This window comes from Protomyctophum parallelum (assembly GCF_964188405.1).
Source record: "Protomyctophum parallelum genome assembly, chromosome: 12".
Lineage (NCBI taxonomy): Eukaryota > Metazoa > Chordata > Actinopteri > Myctophiformes > Myctophidae > Protomyctophum > Protomyctophum parallelum.
In genome coordinates, this window is record NC_139712.1 from 16,601,208 (window position 1) to 16,619,053 (window position 17,846).

A 17,846-nucleotide genomic window follows, 5' to 3' on the forward strand; every position below is an offset into this window, starting at 1 on the left:
TTGGAATTAATTGCTGATGTTATGGATGGCGGGGTTAACATACGTTGGTTAGACATACTAACAGTCAGACAACACCGACGCTCACGACATGCATGCAGTTGAAACTAACCCGTGGCTTCCAGGATGTGAGGTTAGGTTTCTAGAGTTGGGTTTTGGGTATAGGGTGTCGGACTAATGCCTGTCGAACTGTTAGTGCGTCGGATGGCTTGATATTTGCCATGCTTGCTTGCTTCTCGCTTAGTTACATAATTCAGCATCTCCATGTAATATTTATGTGCTAGCATTTCGTGGGCTGAAGGTTAAAGATGAAGCAACAGGGACTGGTAGTGAGAGGGAGATCTGTTTCATAATTAAATAACTATGTTTTTTTTAAAGAAAAAGGGTCCTCCCACAAATGTGTGTTTTGCAAAAGTCTACCTGTTATAGTGCCGCCATTGGCCGACTTAAGGCCTTCCTTAGCCTACTGGGAGTGCAAAGTTCCGTGCCGATCGGTCCAGCAACAGACGGGTGGACTCACGGGACCAAAAACATTATCCCATGCCCAAGTAGCTGCAGGTTACCTTAATGCATAATCTTTGATCGAAAGCATCATATTGGAGAACCATACAGTATATTGCCCAGGATAATTTACAATTCAGATGCTCTTAGTCCAGAGCGATTTACAGTCACATGGTTATACACCAAATACATAGAAATAGTCATCAAGGATCATAATTAAGCTAGTAAGAACCTGTAGAATATCTGTTGCAATGTTAATGCACCATATCTGCACCAGTCCCCTTTATCTCTACTGTGTTGTGTTAGTGTGTTCATCATACCTAAACACTCCAGTAGTGGCTTTTATCCTACAGTATATACTGTTATTGTATATATATATACTGTTATACTGTACTGTTATTGCTTCTATACGTGGCCCTAAGACCCAACTAAATGAATAGCCCACTGCTTTTCTTTACATTTTCCTGGTTAGTAACACACTTGCGTCATGCACACACACACACACACACACACACACACACACACACACACACACACACACACACACACACACACACACACAGGCACAGACTTGGTCTAACGACATGATCATGTTTTCTCCCTCGACTGCATGTAGCGCGTCCAGTCAGAATACCTACTGTATGATGTTTGTACAGTGAGCGTGAAACAGGAGCTGGGCGTGTATGCAAATCCCTCAGGTCAGTGTGTTATTGTTGAGCCAGCCTGCGTGTGGCTGTGGCTGAGTGGGACCATGCAAAACAACAAGGAGACCACAGAGTTCTCTGTATTCAAAAAGGCTGTCTCCAAATGGCACTGTGGGACCTGACCGTGGCTCTCTGAAATCGGATTAATGGTTCTCAAGGTTCTTTATTGTTTGTCTCCCGAGGAAGACATTTGTCTTAGACAAAGGGCCCGCATAAGCGTAGCCCTTATGCCCATGTCGCCGCAGTGCAGCGCCAATCCCCCCAAAATTACCTCCCCCTGGCCAGCCGGGGCGCCTGATGGAGGGGAAAGGAACTGGTCGGAATAACGTATTTCTTCCACGCACTGTCAGGTGAAAAGAAGGAGCTTGGACTCCTCATGCATAGAAGGAAGCATGAGGTCAGTCCGCTGCCCCCTTCCCCCCCCCCAGGTTGGCAGAGGAAGTGTAGCCCAGGATTACATTAGATAATTGGCACTGGGTGAAAAAATGGGTTACAAACATTGTGGGATAAAAGAAAAAATTCCCCCCAAAATTGTCAGGTGGAGAAAATGAGATGCATAAAATAACTGAATCTGAGGTTAAACGTGAATGCCGGGCCTGGTATGGGACCCCATGCAGATGACGACCACTGTTTGTTTCAGGGAGTTTGGTCCAGTTTGGTCCACGTAACTCAGGGTTAAGTGTTCATTCCTGGCCATCTGTAAACAGTCAAACCGCTGGAATGTCCGGCAGACCGAAAGAGAACGAGGACAGAACAGGAATCATCATCCTAAATCACAGCTACACCGGACAGGAAATGAAGCCTCTCTCTCTCTCTCTCTCTCTCTCTGTCTCTCTGTCTGTCTGTCTGTCTGTCTGTCTGTCTGTCTGTCTGTCTGTCTGTCTGTCTGTCTGTCTGTCTGTCTGTCTGTCTGTCTGTCTGTCTGTCTGTCTGTCTGTCTGTCTCTCTCTCTCTCTCTCTCTGCTATCCTTCTCACTCCTGTCTATCTAGGATATCCGTTCTGCCAAAAGTGCTTCTCATCTACTGTGTCCTTTCCTTTTCCCTTACCTTTTTTGGTACACATCCGATGATAGTCACACTGCGAGTGAGCATGCGTGCAAGTGTTTTTTGAGCGTGTGTGTGTGTGTGTGCGCGTGTGCGTGTGCGTGCGCTAGGTCCCAGGCAGACATTGTACACTCAACTGTATTCTGTCATGAATTATCACCTCCCATCAGTCGGCTGTATCATCTGTCCAACTCACCTTGTCCATATTTCTCCTACAACCTTGAGTTAAGTTTGTGATAGACTCACAAGTCAGTCTCTAAACTGTTTCTCTCAAAGACCGATTATAAGGACAATTCCCCGGAGATTCCCCGGAGAACAGCAACTTAACAGACAGACCACTTCACCACCTTTCAATCTACCTACATGTAATTCGTCCTCACTAATGTTCATGATAAAAGAAATGCCACAAAGGGAGGGCTGTGGGTCCCGGGGGTGTACTGCGTAGGTTGTAAGCATCATGCAATCACAGGTGTATTCATGCAGTGGTGATTGGCATGCAGAGGGGGTGACCCGACGCCAATATAGGAAATTTAATTTGCTGCGCAGCGACCGAATGGGCCTCTAATTAACCTGACATCAGCAAAATGTCAAGCCAGACTCTGTGTGAAGAATGCAGACGTCCAGAAGTAGCGTATTTTGACAGCGAAGACTTAACTAAGTTAAACGGACCAAGTTTACCAGTTTAGAAAGAATTGGAAATTTGAGGAAGAATATTAGTTCAAGCACCGACGCACTATGGAGCATAAATTAGGCTTTATGGGCAATTTAGAAAGAAGACAAATTATTATGACGGGGAAGGTGCACAAAATACGAACAGATTTAGGTGGCCTTGGGTATAAATTAAACTGTATTATCGTGTATAGGGTGCCAGCCAGATCGTGCAGAGTGTCTAGGAGTATGACATGAGCGGCCTTGCAGTATATTTAAACTGGATGAGATGAGGTATCGAGTTGTGAAATTCCTTCGAGGTGAAACCCAAAGCATTTGACTTGCACATAATGCACAATAGATGTTTGGTCATTGCACTGAACGTGGCATGAGCGGCCTTGCAGTATATTTAAACTGGATGAGATGAGGTATCGAGTTGTGAAATTCCTTCGAGGTGAAACCCAAAGCATTTGACTTGCACAATAGATGTTTGGTCATTGCACTGAACGTGGCATTCATCAAGGTAATGGCATGCCAAAACCTAAGCAAAATTGCAATTGCAATTGATTCAGTCTCATTTCCAAAACTCAGTCAACTGTAGCAACATGTGAAAATGAGAGGTGGAGCGTAGCAAGCAATCAAGAAACGCTGACCCCTATCCCACCTTTTAACTTTTGCCGTCTTTCCACCCTGAACGAAGGGTTACTTAAACTTAATTGAACAGGAGTTGGTTTCTGTCTGATTTATTTACCTCCGTGCTGTGGACCTTTTTCAGTGTCTTCTGACCTTCATTCAAATGCACGACCAGCTCTTGTTCTGGGAGACGATCCTGATGTGGTGTGTGCGTGTGTGCGTGTGTGCGTGTGTGCGTGTGTGTGTGTGTGTGTGTGTGTGTGGGTGTGTGTGTGTGTGTGTGTGTGTGTGCGTGCGTGTGCGTGTGCGTGCGTGCGTGCGCGCGCGCGCAACATGAGAGGTTTTGGGCGGATTGGAGCCCTGGCCCACTGGTGTGTGTGTGTGTGTGTCATTGATGGAAGCATTTAGATAGCTTGGTTATCGATCCTCCACACACTGAGTCAACTCAGGATTGATTTTAAAATTATTTTACTTGTGTATAAAGCTCTCAATGGTCTCGCACCTTCCTACCTACATGACTGCCTGCCTAAATATGTCCCAAGCCGCCCTCTAAGGTCTTCCACTGCTGGCCTGCTCGCTTTGCCTAAAAATGGCAACTAAAAAATACGGGGAAGCAGCTTTTTGCTTCTACGGGCCATCAGCATGGAACAAGCTCCCACTGTACCTTCGTCAGGCAGCCTCTGTAGACATTTTTAAAGCACAGCTCAAGACCCACTTCTACAACATTGCTTTTAATTGATCTTTTATTTTTTTGTTATTCATGTCCTCACTGTATTGCATTACTGCTTGTTTTTTAATGTCGTTGTCTTGCTTTTCTTTTTTATTCTCCATTGTTCTGTAAAGCACTTTGAGCTGCATTTCATGTCATGAAAGGTGCTATACAAATAAAGTTTTATTATTATTATTATTATTATTATCAGAGCCTGCCTGACTTGCACTGTGTCGGAGACATGGCTGTGGGTGGCTGCAGCCCCGTAGAGCACTGTTCTTATGCGCCTGTGTGGGCGAGTGTGCCTGTCTTACAACATTTATGAGGGCCACATCTCATCTCCCCACAAGTACAGTAGAATTTTTATATGTGGGCATGTACAGTACTATATATATATACCCATGTGTGCATATCGGTCGCATATGTGGAGAGGAAGTCCTGGAAGATTCACAGTGGCTGTCCCAGTTTCTTGTTTTGAACCCTATAGAAAACCCTCGTGGGATTTGAAGAAGTCTGTTGCAAAACAACAGAAAAAAGTATAGAGGGTATGCACGTGACATCATCGTCATACCCGGAAGTTATGTGGGAATGCCTACTGATTGTCATAAAACTACTTTCTGGCCTTGACAGCCCATACACCCAAACAGAAATGTCCTATTAATTGCATTAAACGATGTTAAACTCACTTTGCAACTCACTTTGCCACTTGATTTGCTACTCACTTTGTGCATGTGCATAGTGCATACCCTCTATTCCCTCCTCAACTACAAATACCTTCGTAAGAAGAGCATGTACGTACATCACCTCTCTACTCCCTGTGTGAGAGGTGTCAAGTCTCAAGTATTGAGAAGGTCACTTTGCCGTTGACCTCCGTCCGTCCATAGCCTTTCATAATCATAAGTGCCTCTGTTTCGCCCTTGTTCTCCCACTGTCACTCTGTCCTTCCACCTGTCCATCCTATCAGTAAGAGACAGTATGAGACACTGAGGCTGACAAGGAGGCTTGACGGTAGCGTTTGACTGAATTGAAGTGGACAACAACGTGTGTGTGCGCGTGTGCGTGATTGCCAGTAGCATTCGGTTACTTCACACACTAGCATTTTCTTTGAAAGACCTAATGTATTGTTATCTTACTGTGAGACGCCGTTTATATAAGGATAAATTATGTGAACACAGCATGGCTAATGATTTTCCAATAACCTATTACTAATTTTTGCAGTAATGCCTGATTAAATACTTGTTCCCAGTCTTTCCTCATCTCAGGAGGAGAAAAGCCTGGTGAGGAACTATGGTAGTTAGTGTCTATAGGGCAGAATTTACCTCATGTATACTGTCTTTTTTATTTTTATTAATACCGACACGGTTTTCATGAATATAAACAGATCTGTAGCTGTACAGCATCAACTTCCTGTACTTCCAAGTAGACTTTCAGTAGCTGTTCTTAACTTCTTGGCATAGCCAATTTCATGCATGCAACACTCACCTGGAATCTGTACTGCCGTAATTGCTAACCGGGGACTCATGCCAGGCAGTAGAGCCTATACAGTATGTGGTACAGTATACAGTATACGCCCTAACAACTTGGTTATCCAAGTGTCCCAGACAGACACGCACGCGTGTGCGTACAAACATGCACGTGCGCAAACAGTACACGCTTTATACAAAGTGTCCATGCACACACAAAATAAATACGTCCACTTTAGCCAGCAGTTTGCAGCGTACCCACCTGGCTGCTGCAGTCCGTTATTTGTCTCAATTACTGGGAGGGAAGGAAATCTGATGAATGGTTGTCTGGCGGCGTTTTTGTCCTTCCACAGTTTCACACCAAGAAGCAGCCCCGCTGTAAGGTGCATAGGTCAATCACGTGTGTGTGTGTGTGTGTGTGTGTGTGTGTGTGTGTGTGTTTCAGCGTTGAGCAATGGTGGAATGCCACTTATTGCAGGACAGCTGGTGCATGCATTCTGGTGGGAGGGACTGATGGGTCAAGACTCCTCATACAGTAGCGATCTTATTTACTTACAGTGTGCACGCGCGCATACACACACACACACACACACACACACACACACACACACACACCTATCTTTCTCCATTCTGCCCCCCTACCTCCCAGAACAATGCCTCTGCAGTGTGAGCGGGTCGGGCAGCAGGGCACATCTAGATTAATCACGTTCAGCGCTGGCTCTGGAGGCCACATTTAGTGGTTCTGCTGCCTGTGGGAAGAATGGGCCACTGAGTACCAGACTGATTGCTTCCTGCCGCTTTGCACATTGTCTGCAAGGAGCCACGAAAGGGAAGAGCTGTCATGCTCTGCCATCTAGTGGTCTGTTGATGCCTCTTTTCAGTGTTGAGCAAAGAAATCCATTGTTTTCAATCATGTACAGTACTGTATTTAAAGGAGAATTCCATACTAAAAGGCTTTCTTACCTTTCTTTGTAGTTGTTACGTCAGCATCAAAGAGGTCCAGGTGTTATTTTGTGCAAAAGCTCCTTATTGGCTATTTCCCCTACCATAAGCCCTAAATGAATTGCATTGAGTTGAATTGGATGTATGGGGTGTTGTGCTAATTCGCTTATTTCCATCGCTCAAAATTATATATATTTTTGTATATATCCTCTCTTCATAATGTAAATAATAACCCAAGCGGCACACTTTACTACTTATTTCGATGGAAATAAGTGAATTAGCATAACACCCCATACATCCCATTCAATTCAATGCAATTCATTTAGGGCTTATGGTAGGGGAAATAGCCAATAAGGAGCTTTTGCACAAAATAACACCTGGACCTCTTTGATGGGGACGTAACAACTACAAAGAAAGGTAAGAAAGCCTTTTAGTATGGAATTCTCCTTTAAAGTGTAAATCACCATTCAAGGTGTTCTTCTCTGTAGCAGCTTGTTCTTATTTGACACTATAATGTTTAGTTCCAAAACTGCTGAGGCAATCTAAACATTGAAGAACTCATTTTACAGCTGTGCTTTTCTACTTCCATATGGAGGCAGTTCATTTTACGACATCCATTGAGAAGACAAATTACTCCTCCATATACTACCTCCAGCTGCTGTCTCAAGGGTGGCACGAAAATGCAATGTAGCTTTTAGACAGAACAGTTAGGAAACCAGACAAATCTGCCAGTGTAAAAAGAAAAAGGAACCTCCACCCCTCAGTGATATTAGTCTGGCCATGCCAGGCTATCTTAAAACATGGTAATCATGACAAATCTACACAAAATGGAATGTTGATCAATTTGTCTTCATCACATGGAGAGTTTTGAGTATGAATTCATATTTTGTGATTTTGTCACATGACCCTTTTAAACTTAGAAGCCAGGAGACCGTGGCTTGTATATTGAAGCGACACTGCTCACTGAAGGTGCCAATAGGCATGTAGGTACTAATGTTGTCCACTGGGAGGGGCTGATGGGTCAATAATGTAGAGGGAGTCCCCTCCCCATACTCTCTCTCTCTCTCTCTCTCTCTCTCTCTCTCTCTCTCTCTCTCTCTCTCACACACACACCCAGGCATTCACCAACCCACCCACCCATGCACCTACTTATCTTTAACCTCTTCCCCATAAGATGTGGCTTGATCAAGCACTATACTAATCTGTTTTCCTTTAATCCACTTGTTCCATACCAGAGATTACAAACCTATAGTTTCTAATCCAACATGTTACCGGATGCACAGAGGAAGAGGACAGGTTTTTAATTTTAATTCAGAGGAGGGTCGAGGCAGGCCTCTCTTGTAATTGTCTTTTTTTGCAAATGCCAAAGTGCACAAAAGATCATTTTTTTCCCACAGAGAATGCCTGCTGCTGAAATCAATCATTTTACAGCCGGTTGCATAATCTGCCACGCAGGGTTACCTGCAAGGCTGTAGTCAAATCCTCTTATCCACCTGCTAACTTGTGGTAAAGATGTTCACTAATCCTCATCCTACCCCCACATTCTCTGTCTCCACACCCTTAGGGCTGATTCATACTCCTATTTTACCGCTGTTTCGGCGCTGTAGTGCGGAAATGATTTCGGCTCGTCAGAAATTTTCAGTAGCACCGAAGAGCCGACTTTAGGACGGTACCCGCCCCCCCCCCGAACCTCAAATGACGTCACATTGTAGGCTCTACAGAGTCAAACCGACTTTTATTCGGCTCTAAAATAGGAGTATGAATCGGCTGATACAAGGCTATGCGACACACGAAGTAGAGACAAAAGGATCCTGCAGACCCGCACATTGTCTTCACTTACAGAATTAGATTTATTTAGCAACATTTGGGTCGTTCAGACCCTCATCAGGCATAAAGAAGAACTGACAGTCAGTCTAAGTACAACTATGGGATCAGCGGGATGCCCCAGCGCCGATCCGTTACCATGGAGAGACACACCAAAATAGTTTCCTATTGAGTGAAGTGCATCCGGTTTTTTCACCCTCTCCTTTCTGTGTGTCCATGTTCCTTCTTTTATTCCTTTCCTGCCACTGTATGCACTTATTTGCATAAGTCACTGATGCTGGGGAATCGGTGAAAGAGATGCATGGCAAGTTTGTAAAGTACATATCTAACGATGGATGCCAAAAAAATTGTCAAATTCTAATTTCTGTGTGGTTTTTATATCAAAAGTGGTTACCCCCCCAGAGAGGACGTATAGGGCCTTAAGGCTCATACATAGTCTGGATTTTCGGTGGTTAGGTGTCCACCGAACTACCAAACCACCGCCACCGCTCCAGCCCTTCTCTCTGTTTTTACTCACCACCGCTTAACGTTATTTCGCGGTGGTCAGCGGTGGTCGCGGTGATCAGCTCACCACCGAAAATGTAGTCCTACTCCTCCTCCCAGCCAACACTCCCCACTGACAGGTAGTTACCCCACCCCCCAGACCTAACAATGGATGCCAAAAAAATTGGCTAATTCTCATTTCTGTGTGGTTTTTTATATCAAAAGTGGTTACATGGGGGGTCATATTTTGACAGCAGGGATTGCCTGTCATAATTTGACCCCCCATTATTCGGATGTATTAGGATGTTGATATTCATTCAACAGCCAACACTCCCCACTCACAGGTAGTCACTGTCTGCCCAGTGTCTACCCAGTGCCTCCCCAGTGTCTGCCCAGTGCCTCCCCAGTGTCTGCCCACTGCCCAGTGGCTCCCCAGTACCTTCCCAGTGTGGGGGGGTTAGTAAAACAAACATTTAACTAAAAACAAACATTAAACCTATATAGTAGGGGCCCCTCAAAAACTGAAAAAAACGCACAGGGAAATAAAGTTGGCTAGAGAGAACTAGTAGCAGGCTAGTAGTCTCTTCTAGAACTAGTCATTTCAATTGTCTTCGATGGACTTTAAAGTATTTTGGATGTGGTTTTGATGTAGTACTTTTTTTTTTTTTTCTTTTTCTTTTTTTTTTTTCCCCCACGATTTTGCAACCCATTTTTTCACCTAGTGTCAATTATCTGAGTCCATAGTCCAAGCTGCTTCTTTTCACCTCATAGGGGAGAGTTTCCCCGGCCGGACGTATAGCGCGTGGAAGGAACACGTTATTCCGACCGGTTCCTTTCTCCTCCATCAGGCTGCTGGCCAGGGGGAGGTGTGATGTGGTACTTTTGATTAATCTCCCCATGGATCCCCAAGCTTTAAAAATCTTTAATACCACATCAGATTATCAGATGCTACATGTGCCATTGGAATGCATGGGGGACATTTGACCAGCTAGATTAACTGTTGCCCTGTTGGACCTCCAGCTCTGTTCATGTGAAATTGAAAAGCAGTGCAGTGGGTATAGCTGAACGCAGAGCCGCTAGTGTTGATCCCAAACAAAATAGGTTGTGCTGTACTTGAAATGTATAGGCTTAATCCCTTATGGATCTGACTAGGCCAAATCCAGGTCACATGCGTCACACAAAGTGTGTGCACAATGCAGTGCTAACTGGAGGCAGTGGCCTTCAATCGTTTCAATTTTTTTATTTTTTTTTAAGAAATAGCAGTAGTAGTATAGTGTGTTGTTTGGTTGTAATTGTTCCCACTTCCCAGTGTGCGCACTCACTGCACTAGCAGCGCTGACAGTTGCGAACGCCTATAGTATATATAGCCTATGCTGCCTTCCAGTTCAAAAAAATGTATCAAGCAAGCTGCTTTTGTGTATTTTCTACTTGGCTGTGTATGCTGTTCATGCTTTGAAGTCCGATAATACACACTGACAAAAAAAATGAAAAAACATGTTTTTTTGTTTTTTTAATAATTATTAATTATTAAAATTATGACGTCATGAACGGGGCCTCCCGATCCTTAAGGCCGCCCCTGACTGGAGGTCATTTTTAATGGTGTGTTACTGTGTTTATACAAACCGTAACTGAAAATCCTACTCATAAGTGGAATGGATGAAACATGAGGTGTGAAGTTAAATGGAACATTTCTGCGTTTTGTGCGTTTTGTACCGTATGAATTGTTTTGTGTCTGAAGCAAATGTTACATGCGTGCTTATACTGTAACATAATAATAATAATAATAATAATGGCATAGTGCAACAGCTGCTGATGACAGACACATAATGAACATGATGGGACAACCTTGTGAATGAGTATAGTAGGTCTGAGGCCATTTATGTATGTGTGCATGACGCATTGACATACAAACTTACGCATGCATGCACGCGCGCGCACAGGGCCAGATGGTTGTAATCCTTGATTTTTCCCTATTATAAAAAACAATCTCCCTTGTGTTGGGATTACGTTGTTCTCCAATCAGATTTGTAGCCACTCTCCAGTGTTGATGGGAGGTGATTGGCAGGAAGGGGTGATAGAGAGGCGGCAGGCGGGCAATAGGCACACTGTAGCGACTGTACAACATACTGTACTATAGCTCGTCCACGGCGCACAGCCCTGCTCTACTGTTCACCATTCACTGTGCCGGTCACTCATTGTCCTTCACTGACCAGGTAAGAGAAATGGAAAGAACTGGGGGAAACTATATACGAGTGATATTATTACCAACTTAAAGGAGAATGAAAAAAACGTGTATGGTGATTTTGTCATTTTGTCGTGCTAGTGTTTTCCGTTTCAGGTTAAAAACAGCAGCAGGGTAAACACACAGGGCGGGCTGCATGACCTTAGCGTGATGTAAGTAACACAGATGCAGCTATTAAAAACAGCCATATTAAACTTGTTAAAGGGTAAGACCACTTTTTTTGAGGTTTGGGTTGTGTAGTTACTTTGCCATGATGCAACTCCAAATGTGGACAAGAAATAAAGAATTACTGCTCCAGTGATTAGAAATTGATGATTCAAAATATGCTCCTCATTGACTTACATTGTAGCTAAAACAGCTCTCAAAGTCACTCTTTTAGTATGTAAACAAACACAAACAAAGTTGATTCAGACAATATAGAGCATCACCAAAACTCATGTGGTTTTATTTTTTCATAGAAATGTTAGAATCCTGTTGATTTTACTATTTGAAGATCTGGATCCGGATCCACGGATCCAGTCCGGGTTTTCCAATAAAATGGACAAATCAACAGGAAGATATACCTCGCTGCTGTGTGAATTTGCTGGAATATGATTCTTCTTTATATGTTTGAATTCTGAACAAAGACATTTTACAATGAGAGAGAGAGAGAGATTATTTTATTTTTTTAATCTTTATTGGGGTTTTTTTTTTTTTACATTTTCTTCCCCTCCCATGTGGGGTCTTTGTTCATGTCAACATATACATTTGTATATGGGGGGGGGGGGGGGAGAAGAAAAGAGGAAAGGAGGGGGCACCTGTGTGTGCGCGCAGCCACCGGTTTACACGACACACGTACAATGCATAGGCCTACGATATGCGTTCACCATTCTCTAGTTCAAATATGGCTCATCTCTGGGACTACCGTCAGGGTTTTTACATGGTCCACGAAGGGAGTCCATGAGAGAATTATGGATATAATGGAGCATGACATTAGGCCATTTGGAGGGTCTGTTCTGACCCTAGTGTCAAGGTCATTAGTGGCTGTGTGTGTGTGTGTGTGGGGAGGGGGGGGGGGGTGTACGGTATGGTGTCTAGTCTAGCGCGTGTCTGTGTCTTTCTTTTTGTGCCTACTAGGCCACTTCTGTGTATAAATGTTTGAAATCAATCAATCAAAACTAACAGCACATACATTTACACATGTCAAGCTGCAGCACACATGAGCTTAATCCTCCTAACCTAATGTCTCTAAGTGTGTGTGTGTGTGTGTGTGTGTGTGTGTGTGTGTGTGTGTGTGTGTGTGTGTGTGTGTGTGTGTGTGTGTGTGTGTGTGTGTGTGTGTGTGTGTGTGTGTGTGTGTGTGTGTGTGTGTGTGTGTGTGTGTGTGTGTGTGTGTGTGTGTGTGTGTGTGTGTGAGTGAGAGAGTTGCTGTTGATGGTTGAAATGCCATTCAGGTCATATATTAACGCCTGCAGGCGGTGTGAAAATCAAATCATATGCAGTCTAATTTCATGCTTACTTAGCTGTTTAAACACTGTTATGGCAGATTAGTGTGAGTAGCATGCCTCTCGTGTGTGTGCGAGCGGAAGAGAGAACTGATTACATTAAGCACTGATATTGTAAGCATTTTAAAAAGAGAGATAATGTGCATGCATGAGTTTCTACATGTGCCTGCCTGTGGTTATCAAAGTTGTGCAGCAGGCACTTATATTTAGCACCGGCCTGTGTGAACAAGCACTTCTTGTCAAATTCTTAATTCATAGTGACATAACCGTACTACTGTAACATAACATAAGACACTCCTTTGACAGCCTTTCTCCCTCCATGTCTGTCCCCAGGTCAGAGTTTAGACAATCCTTTGACAGCCTTTCTCCCTCCATGTCTGTTCCCAGGTCAGAGTTTAGACAATCCTTTGACAGCCTTTCTCCCTCCATGTCTGTCCCCAGGTCAGAGTTTAGACAATCCTTTGACAGCCTTTCTCCCTCCATGTCTGTCCCCAGGTCAGAGTTTAGACAATCCTTTGACAGCCTTTCTCCCTCCATGTCTGTCCCCAGGTCAGAGTTTCCAGTGTCTGGTGGACGTGGTCCCGGTGAAGAACGAGGATGGTGTTGTGATTATGTTCATTCTCAACTTTGAGGTCATGACAGACGAGCGACTGACTGACCCTAGCTGCAACCAGGAGCTCAACCACCGCCTGCCCACCTGGCTAGTCACCGGTAGGTACCCACTGTCTCCGTAACTAACTAGCTAGATGACTCACTTACTGAATGACAGTGGCTAGTTGGCTACATCACTCACTACACTATTGGTTATAATCCTGTTAGAATAATTGGAAACATCCAACCTAAACTTAACCCATTTTGACCTGAGATCAGATTCTAAAAATGTCTTATACATCCTGACAGTTTTCTGAAAAAGCTGTGTTTCTATTTCGGTCGTTTTTCGATTTTTCAAAAATAGCAGACCTACAAGCTCGTAGCGCGCCACTCGGTGGCGCGCTACGAGCTTGTAGGTCTGCTATTTTTCAATAGCTAAAGCATAACATAATGCTAACACAAAAAGGGGTTCCCGCCCCAAAATGGTCTAAAATTAAGTCCCTCATCTTAGTCGTTTCTTTCTTTCCCTGAATACTCTTGTAAATGAGTCCGTTTGATGAGGGCTACTGTAGGTGCACAGAAAAATGACATACCAAAAATCTCAATCGTTGCCAAAGATTTATTTTCTTCAAAGGTTTCCAAAAAATAAGGTTCAAAATAATTTCTCAGGAAAAATACTTCTTTCACAAAAACAAAATATAACTTCCAAAAAAAATGAAAATAACAAACTTACATGATATGCTTAAATTCAAGCACCCAGTCTGGACATTACAAGTCCTAACACTGTACCAGGGCAGAGCTTCCCGCATGGTGCCCCTCGTCTCTCCCTGTCTCACACTGGACTGACTAACTCCATTCAAACCCAGGCCTCTGACTAGTGGCCCAAACCATCTGTCTAGAGACAGGTTTCCCCCAAAGTATTCACTTGCACAACTAGTGAACATGTAACACAGAAAACATTTCCAAACCTTTACAGTATACTTGTCAATCCTAAAGTAATTAACAAAGCAATCATACTAAATAGTATGTATTGCCAGACACCTGCACCCCTGTAAAATGGTGCAACCCAATTTGAATCCTCCACCTATAAAAGGAGCAGTGGATTCAGTGGTGACTCTTTTGTGTAACTTTGACCAGGAAATGAGGATGGTGTGAGTAGGGTGTGTTTGACAATATGTGACCAGTGCCAGTAATTTGAACCACAAGTCGCCAACTCTGTTATGTCACTATAGGACCAAATAGATTATTTCTTTTTTTTTGGTGTTTTTCGTTTTTAGCCACATTAAAACAGTTGGAATGTTAAAGAATGTTTTTATTCCATCAGAAAGTCGTTTAAGTGTCATTAAGTCATTGTAATTGCGTAAACAAGTCACTATGTTTAATGTTTAAACCATTGAGTTAAGCAATGCTAACCAATGCTAATCAGAAAATCAGCTTTACCTTCAAAGTATGCAAATCGTTTTTGAAGATAATACTAGTCTTTCACTAACTGGCTAACAGAAATAGCAGAGAAAGAAGTATTAACAGTCGTATTTTGTAAAAAGTGTGCTTATTTTCGGTCCTCCTAAAGCTAATTCATGCGAATGTTTTAGCTAGGGGCACTGGTCATCACAACAATGGAACATGGCTTCTTATTTCCAATAGCAGAGGAGAAGAAGAAGAAGACTCTAGCATGTATTGTAAACATTGTAACATTATGTCACCATAACGTGGTTCTTATTAGTTACTTTGGAATGTACCTGCCATGAAAATTAAGGTCATAATAATGCAGATCACATCGATATGTAATATAACGCGATAATGTACTTGTTTTAGCTACAGGATTGACGATTGATATCAATATATAATGCTAAATGTAGCTAACGGCTATTTTTTTGCAGGGTTGCCAGGTTCTGCGAGAGAAACAAGCAACCCGTATATGAAAACAAGCCCAAAATAAGCAAAAATAGCCGATCTACAAGCATATAACAAAACCAATCTTGTCCCTGGCATACATTATTTTCAGATGGGGGTTCTGCAGACAAATAATAATAATAACAGGCTAATATAGCTATCTTATTTGTACTCATCTGGACCATTTACATAAGCCTAATTTTCTGCCACTGTTTTTTGCCCTTTTTTCATAGTACAAAATGGCAAATAAATGCAGTAGCCTATTTAAAAAAGGTGAGATAATAGGCAAACTATCAATTACAACAACATTCTCTAATTGTGAAGACTTATTGGTACAGTAGGCCTATGCATTCTTTTTCTTTAGAAACATGGCCAACTAATTATAATAAGCAGACATGGCAACACTGCTGGTTGGCTAATGGAGGAATGAAGGGAAAACAGCGCCCCCTAAAGTGACAGATCACTGCTGATATCTTTGAAGGGGGAATTCTCCAATTTGACATTTCTGGTTCAACAAGTTTCAAATGGTCATATCTTCTTCATTTCCCCCCCAATTTCAATGAGCAATGCATCATATGAAAGGTTACAGTGTGCAGTTTCATAATATGTAAAGAACTGAAAAATGACCATGGCCCCCTTGTGTATCAAACTACTGGCACTGGTCACATATAGTAATGATAACTTAAAACTGTTTGACTTTGAAAGGAATACAAGTATGTTTGACCAACCAATTGTCTCTGTCCAAATTGTGAAATTAAATGAATGAATATATGCATATAAAACTGTAGAACAAGTCAAGATCAACTGATTGCTAACTTTAGCCGGCATAGTTAGCAAACAGTGTTTGATAATGACCATTGACTGACATGTGGGAATGTTGAGTATGAAATGAGGTTATGATAAACAGAAAATGAAATACAATTAATGTGTGGCTCAAGAGGAAATGTCTTTATCACACTCACTCACTACACTATTGGTTGTTGGCTGTTAGAATAATTGGAAACATCCAACCTAAACTTAACCCATTTTGACCTGAGATCAAATTCTAAAAATGTACATCCTGACAGTTTTCTGAAAAAGCTATATTTCTATGTCAGTAGTTCTGACAGAGAAACTGACGATTTTTCAAAAATACCAGACCTACAAGCTCGTATGATGAGCTTGTAGATTTTTCAATAGCTAAAGCATAACATAATGCTAACACCAAAAGGGGTTCCCGCCAAATCAAAAATCATCTTAGTTGTTTCTTTCTTTCCCTGAATACTCTACTAAGCATAATTATACATTTAACTGTCCCACACCTCTCGGAGGTGGATGGATTATGTTCTCATATTGTTGCACAGCAGTTGGACTAGTACCTACCCCTGAATGGAGCCCTTCCTCCCTCTTCCTCCTCAGGTCGACCCAGAGGCTTCAAGCTCCGCCTGCCCGTGCTGCGCTCCCTGTCCAACAGCAAGGGCTCTCTGGACGACCCTGAGGTGGGCCGCATCCCCACCGCCACGCCACTGCGTCAGGGCCCCAGCCTAGAGACCCTGCCCCTGGGGGCCATCCTGCCCCTTAGCCCCGTGCCACCAGAATACAGCGAAAGCAGGTACTGTAGTAGAACTCAAGTTTACTGTTATTGCTGCTGTTTTTATTGCCTACCGCACAGACCTTTATGTGGCATTACAGTATACACTCATGATTCTTAAAACTCCTTCAGTGCCACCTGGTGGTCACCAGTTTAGGCTCTGAGTGCCAATTCTCCCATTATAAAAAAGAGAGGACGTTTTAAAAAGAAATATAAAAAAAAAAATATATATATTTTTTTTAATTACGTCTTGTCGTCTTTGGCACCCATTGCAAAGACGTCCACAAGAGGGGATTACGGTCCTGGCACTTAAAGCTTAAATCTAGGATATTTCTGCTTAAATTATTATTGTACAGTATGCATTTAATTGACCTGACAAAGATCCGTTATGGCTCTAAATTGTCTTTTTGATTAATGAAGAAGTCTCAACCATAGTTTGGTGTGTGGATTCTATCCTTATAAACTATGTTATTCTTTCTTTTAACCAAGCACCCAATGTCGATGTACAGTATGTATAGTTACCCCATCCACTTGAGCCATGCGGTCAGGGGGAGTTTACAGTACATGTTTTGATAAGAGCCACAGGAATCAAAGATCCCCTTTTCCTCGTGTCTTTAATTGGGTTCATTAGGCTGCAGAGTTGGCCAGAAGACCAGGAGGACCAAAGTACCCGGCTGGTCTCCTCAGGGTCGTCCCATCCCCCCGGAGGTCCGTCCCATCCCCCCGGAGGAGGTCCTCGCACCCAGTCGTCTCCCTGCGTGGTGTCCCACCGCCACAGCCTCAACCCCGACGGCTCGGCCGACAACTGCTCCCTGACCCGCAGCCGCTCGCGGGACAGCGTCCACAGCATGCGCCGCGCGTCGTCCGTCGACGAGATCGAGGCCATGAGGCCCGACTGGGACCGCAAGGGCCGCCGGTTTAGCTTCAGGCCGTCCAGCAGCAGCACAGGTACAGTATCATACACATACTGTACATACAGTATAGACTTTCACAGTTAACCCATTCAGGCCGGACCTCAAAATGTATAAAATGTCTTCTAAATCCTGACAGTTTTCTGTCAGGATTTGCGTCACATTTTCACGATAAAAAAATAAATAGCAGACCTACAAGCTCGTAGC

The 17,846-nt window shown here is 43.3% G+C and overlaps 1 protein-coding gene across 1 annotated transcript in view; it reads left to right on the forward strand.

The window, feature by feature from the left end:
• kcnh2b (potassium voltage-gated channel, subfamily H (eag-related), member 2b) overlaps positions 1–17,846 on the forward strand; it is a gene marked incomplete at both ends in the record, with an annotated part of 282,521 nt that overhangs the window by 146,661 nt on the left and 118,014 nt on the right. The window contains 3 exons of the mRNA XM_083777655.1: positions 13,224–13,385; positions 16,557–16,749; positions 17,360–17,676. Of these exons, the coding sequence (XP_083633781.1) occupies positions 13,224–13,385; positions 16,557–16,749; positions 17,360–17,676 (672 nt within the window). The remainder of the gene's footprint in view (positions 1–13,223; positions 13,386–16,556; positions 16,750–17,359; positions 17,677–17,846) is intronic.